Raw genomic sequence first — 13,097 nt, 5'->3', positions numbered from 1 at the left:
TATTACCCACAGTTTACATTCCTCCTAATGTTTTAAGTAGCAGTATTCAAAAACACTCCCTGAACAAGCATAATACCACAGACGAAAAACAGTCTAAGTCCAAATTTCATTCTGACCCCTCCACGAAAAGGCCTCGTTGTCCAGAACCCTTATCTATCATTTATACATTAGGGCGGCTGTGGCTCAGGAGGTAGAGCAGGTCGTCCAATGACCCATGGGTCGGCGGTTCGAATCCTGGCTCCTCCTGTCTACATGTCGAAGTGTCCTTGGGCAAGACACTGAACCCCAAATTGCTCCCGATGTGCTGGTTGGTACCTTGCATGGCTTCCGCCGCAATCGGTGTGTGTGAATGGGTGAATGTAATGCACAATCTATGTAAAGCGCCTTGGATAAAGGCGCTATATAAATGCACCATTTACCATTTACCATGGATCAATAGTGTGGACTTAGACTGTTTTTCGTCTGTGGCATTCATTATTATGCTGTAGATTAAATTCAATCTGACAGATGTTATCTACACCTAAAAGCATATTGTTGCTGTTGGATAGATCATAGTAGTGTCACACAAAGTAACAAAAATAGCTGATCTACAAGCACAAAGAGAAGGAGGTAAAGTGTGTCTGTGAGTTCCATATAGAACCAGCTTGTGACTAAATAATGATACATTGTGATCCATTGGAACACAGTTTATTTTTTCCATTTCCGGAAAAATAACAGTTTGACATACAAGATTTCCACCAGACAGTGACAATATGTCCCTTTTTATGCATTGGGCATGTTTTATCACACAAGTCCACGTAGGATCAGGGTTGTTGTGGTATTTTGAATCCTGTTGCCAGTTCCATAAGTTCAATGTTCAGATGTTAAAAACGCAACATGCAGTCCTCCAAGTTGGTCCTCCAATGTTAGCGACAGTGATTTACCCCCATTCCGTCCAATAGTCTTTTTTCCAGTGTACGGCTCTATCCCAGCCGGCCCAACTTGTCATTCCTCTGGGAATGCCTGGTACAGCTGGCACAGCAGAAACTGTTGTAATAGTGGTTGGTGCAGAGACGGGCATACACTATCAATTCACAGTTGGCAAGCTCAGGCTGGTCCACGCATTCTGGCGGCACGTCTATAACTGGATAAGACATAGGAGAGGAAACCTGTGTTATTTTAGGTAGAGAAAATAACAGGTTGAGATGGATTTTCATCGATAGGTTTGAGGTTGTGATGGATTTTTATCAATAGGTTTACAGTCTTTAGTATAATGTCAGATTTTACACACATCGAGATGATCAGAGCGTAAATAATTACACTTTTTATTTCACCTTGCTGAGTGTCTTTGTGGACCTTGACTTCAGCCGTGGCACTGACAGAGTAGATTCCAGTGTATGCGTTACAGGTATAGGTACCCTCGTCCACCGGCTGCACATTGTTCAGGATCAGACTCCCGTCTGACGACATCAGAACATTCCGACCATCTGGACGCACTGGAACACCATTTCTATGGTGACACAGGAAGAAGCCATGACCCAGTTCAGGCTAACTGGTCTTCTGATATTGTTTGATACCATTTTCTTTCTTTTTTTTCCTCCTCTGAGAAATCTCCGTGACATGGTAAATGGTAGAGGCATGACATTGAGTGGAAGTTGTGTGCATTACCTCAATTGGCCTGACACCATAATTAAAGTTCAAAAGTCATAACTAGTCTATCTGTGGGTCAATATTAGACCGGGCTTATAAAAACTGACATCTTGTTGAGTTTTAAAGATATTTACAAATTAAAAAAGGCATGGCACGGCCAGATAGACCAATAGACTAAAGTAAACATCCGTTGGGCCACTTTTCACAAAATGTGCAATTTATTTTGTCTGGATTAAGACATGAGAAACAGTTCAGTCCTGTTCGGTCTAGCAGGATAAATTCTATAAGTAATTTAGGACATTGATGTATTGAATACCTGGACCATCCCACGTTGACATTTTCTCCTGATACCACACAGGGGAGCACGGCATTGCTGCCCTGAGACACCTTGATGTTGTTAGGAGCTGTGGTGATCCTCAGTTCTGCTACAGAATGATACCAGGTCAAGATGAACAGCATTATTATCAACTTGATCTAAATAAATGTAAATACTGAACAGAGGAGATATCCAAAGGAGGACTGACTTGAAACCATGTATTTAGACATTGAGGTGAGGTCTGAAGGTGGAAGTACTTTCCAAATGTTGTGATATGCACCTTGACTATCCATTGTTTAATCTGGTCAACTACACTAACTTAATGTTTTGTAATAATGTTATTTGATCTCAATCTGTATGGTAAGAGTACATTAATACAATATAAGTAACTATAGCACACGTAGAGGTTGGAGGTGGTGGTCTCCCTATTGTTACATTGAGAAATGTAGACCCTGCTGTTGGGGAATAGGACACCTATTGGTTTACAATGTCACCATCTACAATCTGAAAAAAATGTCAAAAGACCTGTCTGGGAGCATCATTGTCACAAACTAAAAAATAAATAATCGACTTTGTTTTGAGAGCTTTACTCATTTCAGCTAGTCAGCAGGTGGTGCTCATGGTGCCATTAGTATACCTTGGACTCTGAGCTGTAGCTGCCGCTGCTCCAACTGGTGGTGGGTAGAGGCAGTGCAGGTGTAGACCCCTGAGTCATCAGACTTGAGCTGGGTAATGGTCAGGGTGCCATCTGTATGCTGTGTGTGCCTGCGATGAACAGTCAGACAGTCAAACAAGACTCATGTTGACGTGTTCTACAGCAGTGGTTCTCAAAGTGGGGTCTGTTGTGGGGAATGGGAACCACTCCGTGACCAAATGCATACCAAACAGGGGGTCCTTGAAATTAAAAAGGTGTGAGAACCACTCTTCTAGAACAGTGGTTTTCAACCATTTTCATATCAAGGTCCGTTATTTATTCGGCATTTGAGCCACGGAACACCATTTGATGACATTCAGCCTCTCAGAACCAAAACGGAATATTTTGTTATCATTGGATACGATTTTGTCCATGTTGTATTGATGTTGTATTGATGTTGGTACCATAGGAGATATAACAATTCTCCTACATTCTCCAATTGTCTAGACTTGTTGTAAATTAATGCAGATGTTTAACAATAATTCAACTCTTGAGAGCGTAAAATTAAACAAGATGGACCGGTAAGGGTCCATTTGGTTTCATTTTACACTCTCAAGACTTAAGTGTCCATTTGGTTACCATTACCAACTCTCCATCATTTAGCTGGGGACCAGTGGTGGTTCTCGGACCACTGGTGGAAAACCACTTTTCTAGAACATGACAAGTGGTTTGGAAAAGATTGAGAAAATGAATATTGAACACTATAATGCAAGCTACATCAGTCAATGATACCTGGATGAGCTGAGGGCCTGTCCGTCTCTGGTCCAGTGAATGTTCACAGAGGCGAGGGCTGAGGCAGGCAGGATGCTGCAGGGCAGGGTGGCGGTTTGTCCTGCTCGCATCTCCAGCAGAGAAGATCCTGATCGCTCTATGCTGAACCTCAGGGAGTATCGATTCACAGGTAGGCTATAGGATTTAGTTTGTTTATGTGTGCATGTCCCGTTCACCATGTTTGGACCCACACACACACGAGCACATACCATACAGTAATAAAATAGTATTCATAATATTGAACCTGTTGTCCACAATTCACTTCTGCACATGGATGTTCCTAATAAGGGTATTTGTCATGATCCCTGAGGGGAAATTACTTCTCTTTCATTTGACTCATTCTTTTAGGATCAATGTGCTGCTCCAAATGAGTGCACTGGGAGCAATTAGGGGTTCAGTCCATGTCTTGCTCAGGGACACCTCTACACAAAGCCTGGACATGGACGCACTACCCTCTGGCTTCTGAGCCACTGGCGCCCCCTAATGGATATATAGTATACTGTACAGTAGAGATTAAAGATGGTGCTTACTTGGGAGATGGTCCATCACCTGGCAGCAGTGGAGTTAGGACAAATGGAGCTTCTGTGTCGTGCGCGCACACACACACACACACACACACACACACACACACACACACACACACACACACACACACACACACACACACACACACACACACACACACACACACACACACACACACACACACACACACACACACACACACACACACACACACACACACACACACACACACACACTTTAGAAGCTTTACAAGATGTGCATGTTGTGATACACTGTCTATGACATCAGACCTTTCACAGTATTAGTTTAGATTTATACAGCATAGGTTACACATGATTTTGGATTGACCCTTCATATTATTGCAAAAACGTACAGTATTTTAGTTGCTACAGTATATTTTCTAGAGAAACCAGATAACCAAAACCTTCAACAGAAATTTTCAATTAGACTATTCACAGTTTGAATGGGCAATCATTCTGATGTCAAAAAAACATATATGCATACATATATACACACACACAAATACATACACATACATACATTCTTGTTTGCATTCACTGTGTTGTATACTATTATACTAGAGGGGTGCTATATTACCTGAGACACCTAAGTATATGTAGCGGTGGTCTCTAGTCTGTTCACGAGTAGCTACACACAGGAACCAACCTGAATCTGACTTCATGAGAGGACCAACTAACAAAGAGCCATTAGGCTGCTGGTGATGCCTGGGAAGAATATGAAAAATCACACCTGTGTGAAGTGAGGGGCGCTCTTATCATCATACATCATCATACACCACATTTCGTGCTCAGCCAATCAAATCATCACTACGTGGTACACACAAACACACAAAGCTGAGCATCAAAAAGGGAAGTGAATAAAAAAATCACACCCTTTTGAAGTGAGCGGCGCTAATATATTAAAGTCTAACTCATGTTGATTAGGTGATGTAATGGTGATATAAAACAAACAGTGCAAACACAAACATTAAACGCCATTAACAATAAAGAGACAATATGACGTAAATTTCCCTTCATTGTCAATGCGTTTACAAAACAAACATTGAACTAAAGACAAACATTAAACCTGTGTATAGGAGTAGGAGGGGCTAGCGCCCCTCAAAACAATTCAAGATACATGAATACAAGATACAAGAATCAGAATCAGAATGAGTTTAAATCAATTGGTCTTATCTAAATGCCTCTTCAAATGAATCCATGAGCGGCTGTGTGATTTCACTAACCTGCTAGTGGAGAGAGGGACACCATCCATTCTCCACTCCACTATCATGGTGGAGGAAGGAGGTGGAGTGACTCTGCAGGGCAGAACCACTGTCTGGCCCACCAGAGCTTCTACTGTGGAGGGGTCCGTCTTATCGATGCTCACTCCTCCTAGGGTCAAACTGAAGGAAAGTAATGGGGTGCGAGACAGAGACAGGGAAGAAAGGAAGGAAGGAAGGAAGGAAGGAAGGAAGGAAGGAAGGAAGGAAGGACAGAAAGAAAGAAAGAAAGAAAGAAAGAAAGAAAGAAAGAAAGAAAGAAAGAAAGAAAGAAAGAAAGAAGTCACTTTATGCTCTACTCTTGGTACTAGTGCTAGTGATGATCACCAAAGCAGGCATAAAGATCAGCCATAGTCTGGCTTTCAGTAGAGGGCTGAGAAAGAGAGACAGCCTTGGGCTGTATGAAGAACATGCACTGACAGTACAACCCACCCAGAGACAAGGAAATTCACATACTCAATCTACCTCCAAGTGTTAGAAGCTAAGGGTGGTCTACGGGAACACTAGGAAACTGTTTGGACAATGTAGATATGGAAACTTCCCAGTAGCATGAAAGACAATAGGAACTAAGAACAAATATTTGCTTACAATAACAGGTTCCTCATGTAATCAATGCAATAATTCCCAGGGATATTTTCCTGCAATACTGCCAATTGAGGCTGCCCAAAAAGTTGCCCTATACCACATCTACTAAAATGAAGTACAATGTGTTGTCATAGGAAAGGAACTAGTATGGAACAGGACATAAGAAAGGTGTGAACGTGGAGTTTAGTGACTACAGACAAACTAGAACGAATGGAGCATCACAGCAGATCCTTTTATTTGTTTAGTCGGATGACATCAAAAGGTGACAACAATACAAGACACAGAACTGGTGCCTGACACAGCAGTGAGGTAGCAGGCACTAGAAGACGGACACAACCTTAAGGTGTGAGCTACGAGAAGACAGCAAAGAGTCCCAGAAACAATGCAGAAGTGTCCATTTAAGGTCGCTGTGAAGTCCTCGACTTCTCCTGAGATTTTAAACAGGAGGTGAAGCATTGTCTGCTCAGGTACAGTAGGCATGAGCGAGAAAGAGCTAGGCGAGAGTCTGTGGCGCATTAGGTAGTGTATAGCGACAGTGTAGCAAGTGGTGTATTTCTCAAAGCAAAGTACAAGCCTGAGCAAGCAAGGTTTTATAATAATCATCCAAAAAATGTGCATCTAACTAAGAACATGTATGCATAGTACTGTATGTGTATATTATTACACTACAAAAGATTGTGTGGGTGGGTGATTGCATACGGTTTGTCTTTGGATCGTGTGAGTTTGGGCTCCTTTCGGCACACCCTGGCCCTGCTCAGACTTCGGGCGAGGCCAGGACCGAAAACGGCAGATTCCTTCAGATGGAGTATGATGGCAGCTGGCCAGAGCGGGAGGCCACTGGCAGCAGGAAGGTTACGGGGGTTGGGTTGGGGTAGAGATGACTAGGCTTCGATCCCAAAGTCCAGATAGTATCTTACCTGGCTGCTGGACCCGTGTGCTGCACAGCAGGAAAGGAGGCGGGCCTACGGGCATGCATCCTGATCCTAGCCCGGTGGGCGTGGGTGGCGGCATTGGAGCCCTGCCTAACGCTGGGGTTTGAGCCGCCGTGTGTGGTGAAAACCCTGCTCATGTCACGGCCAGCAGCGGGCTGCACGGCTGTGGACTCTCCAGTCGTGGACCCTCCAGCAGTGGACCCAGTAGCTGTGGTTCTTCCACTTGTGGCTCTTCCAGAGCCTCCAGAACCCCTGGAAGTGGCCCCTCCACCGGTAGCGACAGGTCCTGGGACCTGTTGGCCTGGTCTGCCTGGCTGGCACGTCCTCTGGCACTCGGCGCGAGTCATGAAGTTGTTGTTGTTGCCATGGCAGCCCCCGTACCAGAAGTGGACACACTTGGCAGTGATGACATCATAATGGTAACGGGTTGTCCAGCCAGAGCAGGAACCGGCAGCACGGGGCAGGGAGCAGGTGGTGCGCTCAACTGCGGGACAAGAACAAGACAAATACAATAAAATCTCTGCATCTTACCTGAATCATTAAACATTTTGTCAACTCTTTTTTTGCATACATGTGTAGAACAAGGGCAGGGCAGAGGCAGTTATCTACATTACACACTACACAGATTGTAACTTTGGCTTCACAGAGAGCCAGCATACAAAACAGAAAGCAGCACAACAAAGACAAAATAACAGAACCTTTAGTTAGTATAGTCCTGTTCATATTTACAGAAATGTAAAATAATAATAATTAAATTCTAGGACAACTGGTACAAACCAATGATATCTAGCACCAGCTCTATTATTTTGCATGCATCTTGCAAAACCTATGGTTATTGCACCATACGATTACACATTGTTGTAACTTCGAGCCAAGCAAGACTAAAGGAAAACTGGGACCATGTGAGCTAAACTATAGCCTGAGGAAATACATGAGGGTTTAGCACCATGCAATCTCTTCAACTGATTTGGGTATCCACAATAAAATAAAAATCACACCCGTGTGAACTGAGTGACCATAGCAACCATGCTCATTTTTTGGTACGAACAGACAGACAGACAAACTAACAAAGCCAGTTGTAGGAGTGGTTTACACCACTCAAAAATACTGTCATCTTAGGTTGCATAAACTCACTGTTATAGAAATTACACAGTACCACAGCTCCAAGTGTCACAACATAAAATGAGAATACCCATAGATCGCCTGGGAAAGTGTATAAAGCATCCCTGCCCTCAACAACCACCCCTGGGCGAGGCACTAAAACCAGAGTTATGCTTTGATGACAGTGTTAGAGTACGACCATTGCTCAACAAAACCAATGCATTTTCAACACTGATCTACAATAACTTAAATATGGCCGCCTACCTGTAGCAACTTCCAGTAGCTTATCCACTATTTTTTTTAGATCTGTGATCTCTCTTTTTTAAGATTTCCTTTGGGCATTTAATTGGGCATTTAATTCAGCAGGTCAGTGTAGAGAGACAAGAAACCAGGGGAAGGGAGACGTGTGAGACAAGACAAGGGTCGGTCACCAACTGCCGATCCACCATACCAGTGTTATTGCATGCATGATGTGTGGTTGCATTAGGATTAGGCTATAATGTCCCCTGAAAATATGTTTTTTTTTATGTCAAGTGAGTGACGCATCACACAGCACTTTGTCATAGAGAAGGGTAAGTCAAGCTGTAACAAAACAATATCAATATATCAGGCTTTAACCTGAGAATACTCCACCTGAGCCTTTATCCAAGGCGCTTTACATAGATTGCATTACATTCACCCATTCATACACCGATTGCAGCGGAAGCCATGCAAGGTACCAACCAGCACATCGGGAGCAATTTGGGGTTCAGTGTCTTGCCCAAGGACACTTCGATATGTAGACAGCAGGAGCCGGGATTCGAACCGCCGACCCATGGATCATTGGACGACCTGCTCTACCTCCTGAGCCACAGTCGCACATGTGCACTAGCCACCTACTACATTGTGACTGTGTGAATCATGTGCACTAGCCACCTACTACATTGTGACTGTGTGAATCATGTGCACTAGCCACCTACTACATTGTGACTGTGTGAATCATGTGCACTAGCCACCTACTACATTGTGACTGTGTGAATCATGTGCACTAGCCACCTACTACATTGTGACTGTGTGAATCACATGTGCACTAGCCACCTACTACATTGTGACTGTGTGAATCATGTGCACTAGCCACCTACTACATTGTGACTGTGTGAATCATGTGCACTAGCCACCTACTACATTGTGACTGTGTGAATCACATGTGCACTAGCCACCTACTACATTGTGACTGTGTGAATCATGTGCACTAGCCACCTACTACATTGTGACTGTGTGAATCACATGTGCACTAGCCACCTACTACATTGTGACTGTGTGAATCATGTGCACTAGCCACCTACTACATGGTGACTGTGTGAATCATGTGCACTAGCCACCTACTACATGGTGACTGTGTGAATCATGTGCACTAGCCACCTACTACATTGTGACTGTGTGAATGTGCACTAGCCACCTACTACATGGTGACTGTGTGAATCATGTGCACTAGCCACCTACTACATTGTGACTGTGTGAATGTGCACTAGCCACCTACTACATTGTGACTGTGTGAATGTGCACTAGCCACCTACTACATTGTGACTGTGTGAATCCATGTCTTGCCAGTGTTCACTGCATTCTCATTGATACGCCTTTGCACAAATACAACCAAACCAAATCCTTATATACATAAAGATCATTATCGTTATGCTTATGTATTTCTGCTTTATTTTGATTGTGCCAGTGAGAAAGAGACAGAAAAAAGCAGGGGAATGACACACGGCAAACAGTCCGGCTAGCCGGAATTAGAGAAGGAATTTAGCGCCCACGTGGTAAGCACCCTAACTATTCGGCTGTGCGTGTTTTCTTGTGCTCAGTAAGAGTGACTCCAATTTGAAATCTTACTGTGGTGGGGGGGGTCTGGGCAACCCTCTCCATTGGCACCTCCAGCAGGGGTGGTCCGGTCGAAACAGCAGCCGTACGTGGTGGTGCGACACTGCACTCCGTTCTCAGTGGGAAGGGAAGGAGCGGCCTGAGGGAATGTCAGAGACAGAGGAGAGGGTGGTGATGAGAGCCAGCCATCATAAGAGTCCTACAGAGTCCTAGCCCAGGATTAGACTGAGGCGGGAGGGTCCCTTATGTGGACTATTTTCCTTTATGTCTCACCTGCAGGAGAGATGATTTGCACAAAGGCCTATGCCTTATATTTCTTACTGTTCTATTGATGCACCTTGTTCTACAGCTGCATCTGCTGCTATTTTACACTATACCTATACTGCACATACCTGCTACTATATATGCTACTATATAAGTTATACAGTATGTAACTAGACCACAAGAAAATCTGATTATTTGACCTGTTTCTATGTCTAGTCTTCCTCCCTTTCCTGAAAACTACAAATGATGGATATTCATCTTGAAAAAAGTTTAATAATAATCACCCATTTCCATACACCTGTAAACCTGTGATGTGACAATAAAGCTGATATGGTATTTAATCTGTACTAGTGTACATTTACATGTACATGACATTATACTTCCATATGTCCCTCATCAACAAGGTTTGCTTACAGTGGGGACAGCAGGGACCCTGTACTCCTGACAGCCCTCCATGTTGAGACCCTGGGCAGTGGTCAGGCCATCTTGACAGCAGCCATATCTAAACACACAGTAGGGAAGGAAGCAGACTTAATTTACTTAATTTAACCATGGTGTCAGGTTCAACACAAACTTTGTCAAAGAGACCAGCATCAGAATAGAAACAAAATTCCAAACAATGATCAACAACAAGATAGGCCTATACACAACAAATAAATCACAAACATTCACAAGCAATGTAAAAAAAAAACATCAGTGTTGTAATTATAGTAGCCAGGGTCAGATGTCAGGCAAAACAAAGCCTAGACAATCTCTTATTCCTTTATAGATATAAGCAATGAAAACAGTTTGTACTAGACAGAGCCACAACATTTCTCGGCTTGGCCGCCGAGTAGTAATTATTGTGGTCCATACATTACATAACAGGAAAGAATTCCCTGGTTATGGAGGTGGTCACTTGAGCATAAAAAACCTCACACCCATGAGAGACACTCTGTCTACAACAGACCCCATATTTTTCTCAATATGTCCCTCTCTGGGAGCCACAGAGTAATGAGGGGTTAGGTTAGAGTTTGAAAGCTTGGTACCTGGTGTTTGCGCAGGAGGGCAGGGCAGGAACGTGAGGAGCAGGGACTGGGCTCTGTGAGCAGCCCTGTCCCCTTGGGCCCCTGGCAGTGGTGTGTCCGTCGAGGCAGCATCCATAATAGGTCTGGCTGCAGTGGAGAATAGGGGCGGAGCTGTGAGGGTCGTGGACTGTGTTGCTTTCGGTTGGATCTGCTGTCTCTGGCCTGCGGACTGAAAGGGAAGGCATGCAGGAATAAGCGGGTTGAATTCACACACTAAACACAGTCAGTGTCAGCTGTCAATAACGTAAAGTTATTTATTTTTCTTTTTTCTTTTTCTTTTTCTTTTGTATGCTATGCTATGCTATGCATGCGTCTGTCTGTCTGTGAATATCCTCTTTCTTTCTTTCTCTCTCTCTCTTTCTCTCTCTCTCTCTCTCACACACACCATGCATATTTCCGTCATACAGTACAGCTGTACATTAGAGACACAGAGCCCACACTGTGTGATGGCCTCACTTAACGACATGTTCAGCCACCTCCCTCCCTCCCTTTTAGATTTCCTCTCCATTTTATTAAACTATCTCATTAGGGGAAAGAATGATGAGAGAATACTGGGACACAAAGCAGAACAAGACCACCGCTACAGTGTCAAAATGCAAGCAAAAAGCCTGACATAGCACGCAACAAAAACTTGCAACCTCTCAATTCCTGGCCACTGGTGCATTACGATGCTGGAGAGCGCCCAGTACATGCCAGAAACACCAGAGCACTCACTATCACACTCCAGTGCCTCGCAAATATTTTAATCAGGCTGACAATGACCACGGCCCCCCTGAAAACATGCCAATCAGCCTTGGATAATTAGTGCTAGGGACAGTGGGCTGGATGAGGACAGGGGACCAGTTGGGAGGGACAGCGGTGGCATGAGGAGGGCCTGCCAATGATTCAAAAGAGATAGTTTTGGTTAAAAACGAAACGTAGTGCTTTAGGTAGACTATTTTTAAGTAGAATATTTGTATGTAATTATAATACTAAAATAGCATGCATGGCATAGATTCTTTGCAAGGTTATATTCTAGACCAAGGAAGTGTCATGTGTCATGAGGATTAATGAATAAACAGCCATCTGAGTTGGAATATAACCATTCTCTCAATCTGATAAGGTTTACAGTATAATAGTGTGTTCTAAGGCCTTTAATTAGAGTCTTGTTACAAGACAAACCACACCAATGCAACTAGACGCAACTCCTTGCAACAAAACAGTTTTAAGGACACACACCAATGCAACTCCTTGCAACTGCCATTGAGTATAATGGTTGCATGCAACTACATGCAACTACATGCAACTACATGCAACTACATGCAACTACTCGGAACCGTTTGGTTGCAAGGAGTTGCATGGAGAATCATTGGTGTGGTTTGGGCTTAAGGAAATAAGGCTATCAAGTCCAGTGTTGTCTTTTCAATATCTTCTCAAAACACTTTTATAGACTTTACTACATGATTAGTCTGTTTTGCTGCTTTTATGCTTTTATTATGTTTCATGGACTCTCATATCCTTTTATGCTATTTTTTATAATGTTTTCTTTGCACATTTGTATCATTATATGTGCTTTTTTATTTTTCTTGCATTCTCATATGCTTTTATATTTCTTTCATATTTGTATCCTTTCATGCTCTCTTATATTATGTTTCTCGCTCAATTTTCATATTGCCTTTCATATTTACAGTAATACTGAAGTGCTTTGTAACGCTTTTAAAAGTGCTGTATGAATAAAGTGTATTATTATAATAAAGAAATCTGATCCTGAGATCAAAGGCCAACCTGTCGCACGGTCTGGAACGTAGGCCTGGAATCCTGTTTGCGTGTTGTCATGGCCTCTTGGGTCCTGCATGCTAGGCACCACTGGACACAAAGTACACATGCAAAAATTCGTCAAATAGGTCAGCCATTTAAATACCTTGCAGCAGGTTCACAGTGAGGGCCACTATGCCTTGTCCAGATCAGTAGAGTTCACTGAATTTCTGTGCAATTGAATTAACACCCCGATCGCCTGGGGTTATTTAATCCATTAAATCATAGTGCCCGGCGTTTTATAGTAGCGGAGCACTTTTACGTTATCCTGGATGTGGCTGTA

At 43.3% G+C, this 13,097-nt stretch overlaps 1 protein-coding gene across 2 annotated transcripts in view; it reads right to left on the bottom strand.

The window, feature by feature from the left end:
• Positions 1–478: 478 nt before the first annotated feature.
• Positions 479–13,097, bottom strand: part of paplna (papilin a, proteoglycan-like sulfated glycoprotein) — a 30,359-nt gene continuing 17,740 nt past the window's right edge. For both annotated transcript variants that reach the window (XM_079527628.1, XM_079527629.1), the window contains 13 exons: positions 12,785–12,865; positions 10,982–11,189; positions 10,368–10,455; positions 9,702–9,828; positions 6,717–7,215; positions 5,179–5,337; positions 4,533–4,660; positions 3,941–3,992; positions 3,372–3,545; positions 2,583–2,710; positions 1,946–2,054; positions 1,314–1,489; positions 479–1,123 (listed from right to left, as the gene is read on the bottom strand). In XM_079527628.1, the coding sequence (XP_079383754.1) occupies positions 963–1,123; positions 1,314–1,489; positions 1,946–2,054; positions 2,583–2,710; positions 3,372–3,545; positions 3,941–3,992; positions 4,533–4,660; positions 5,179–5,337; positions 6,717–7,215; positions 9,702–9,828; positions 10,368–10,455; positions 10,982–11,189; positions 12,785–12,865 (2,090 nt within the window). In that variant the 3' untranslated portion in view covers positions 479–962. The remainder of the gene's footprint in view (positions 1,124–1,313; positions 1,490–1,945; positions 2,055–2,582; positions 2,711–3,371; positions 3,546–3,940; positions 3,993–4,532; positions 4,661–5,178; positions 5,338–6,716; positions 7,216–9,701; positions 9,829–10,367; positions 10,456–10,981; positions 11,190–12,784; positions 12,866–13,097) is intronic.

The sequence above is a fragment of the Electrona antarctica genome (genome assembly GCF_951216825.1).
Source record: "Electrona antarctica genome assembly, chromosome: 18".
NCBI classification, from domain to species: Eukaryota; Metazoa; Chordata; class Actinopteri; order Myctophiformes; family Myctophidae; genus Electrona; species Electrona antarctica.
The sequence above is the reverse complement of the archived record's forward strand: the minus strand, read 5'-3'. Positions and strand labels throughout refer to the sequence as shown.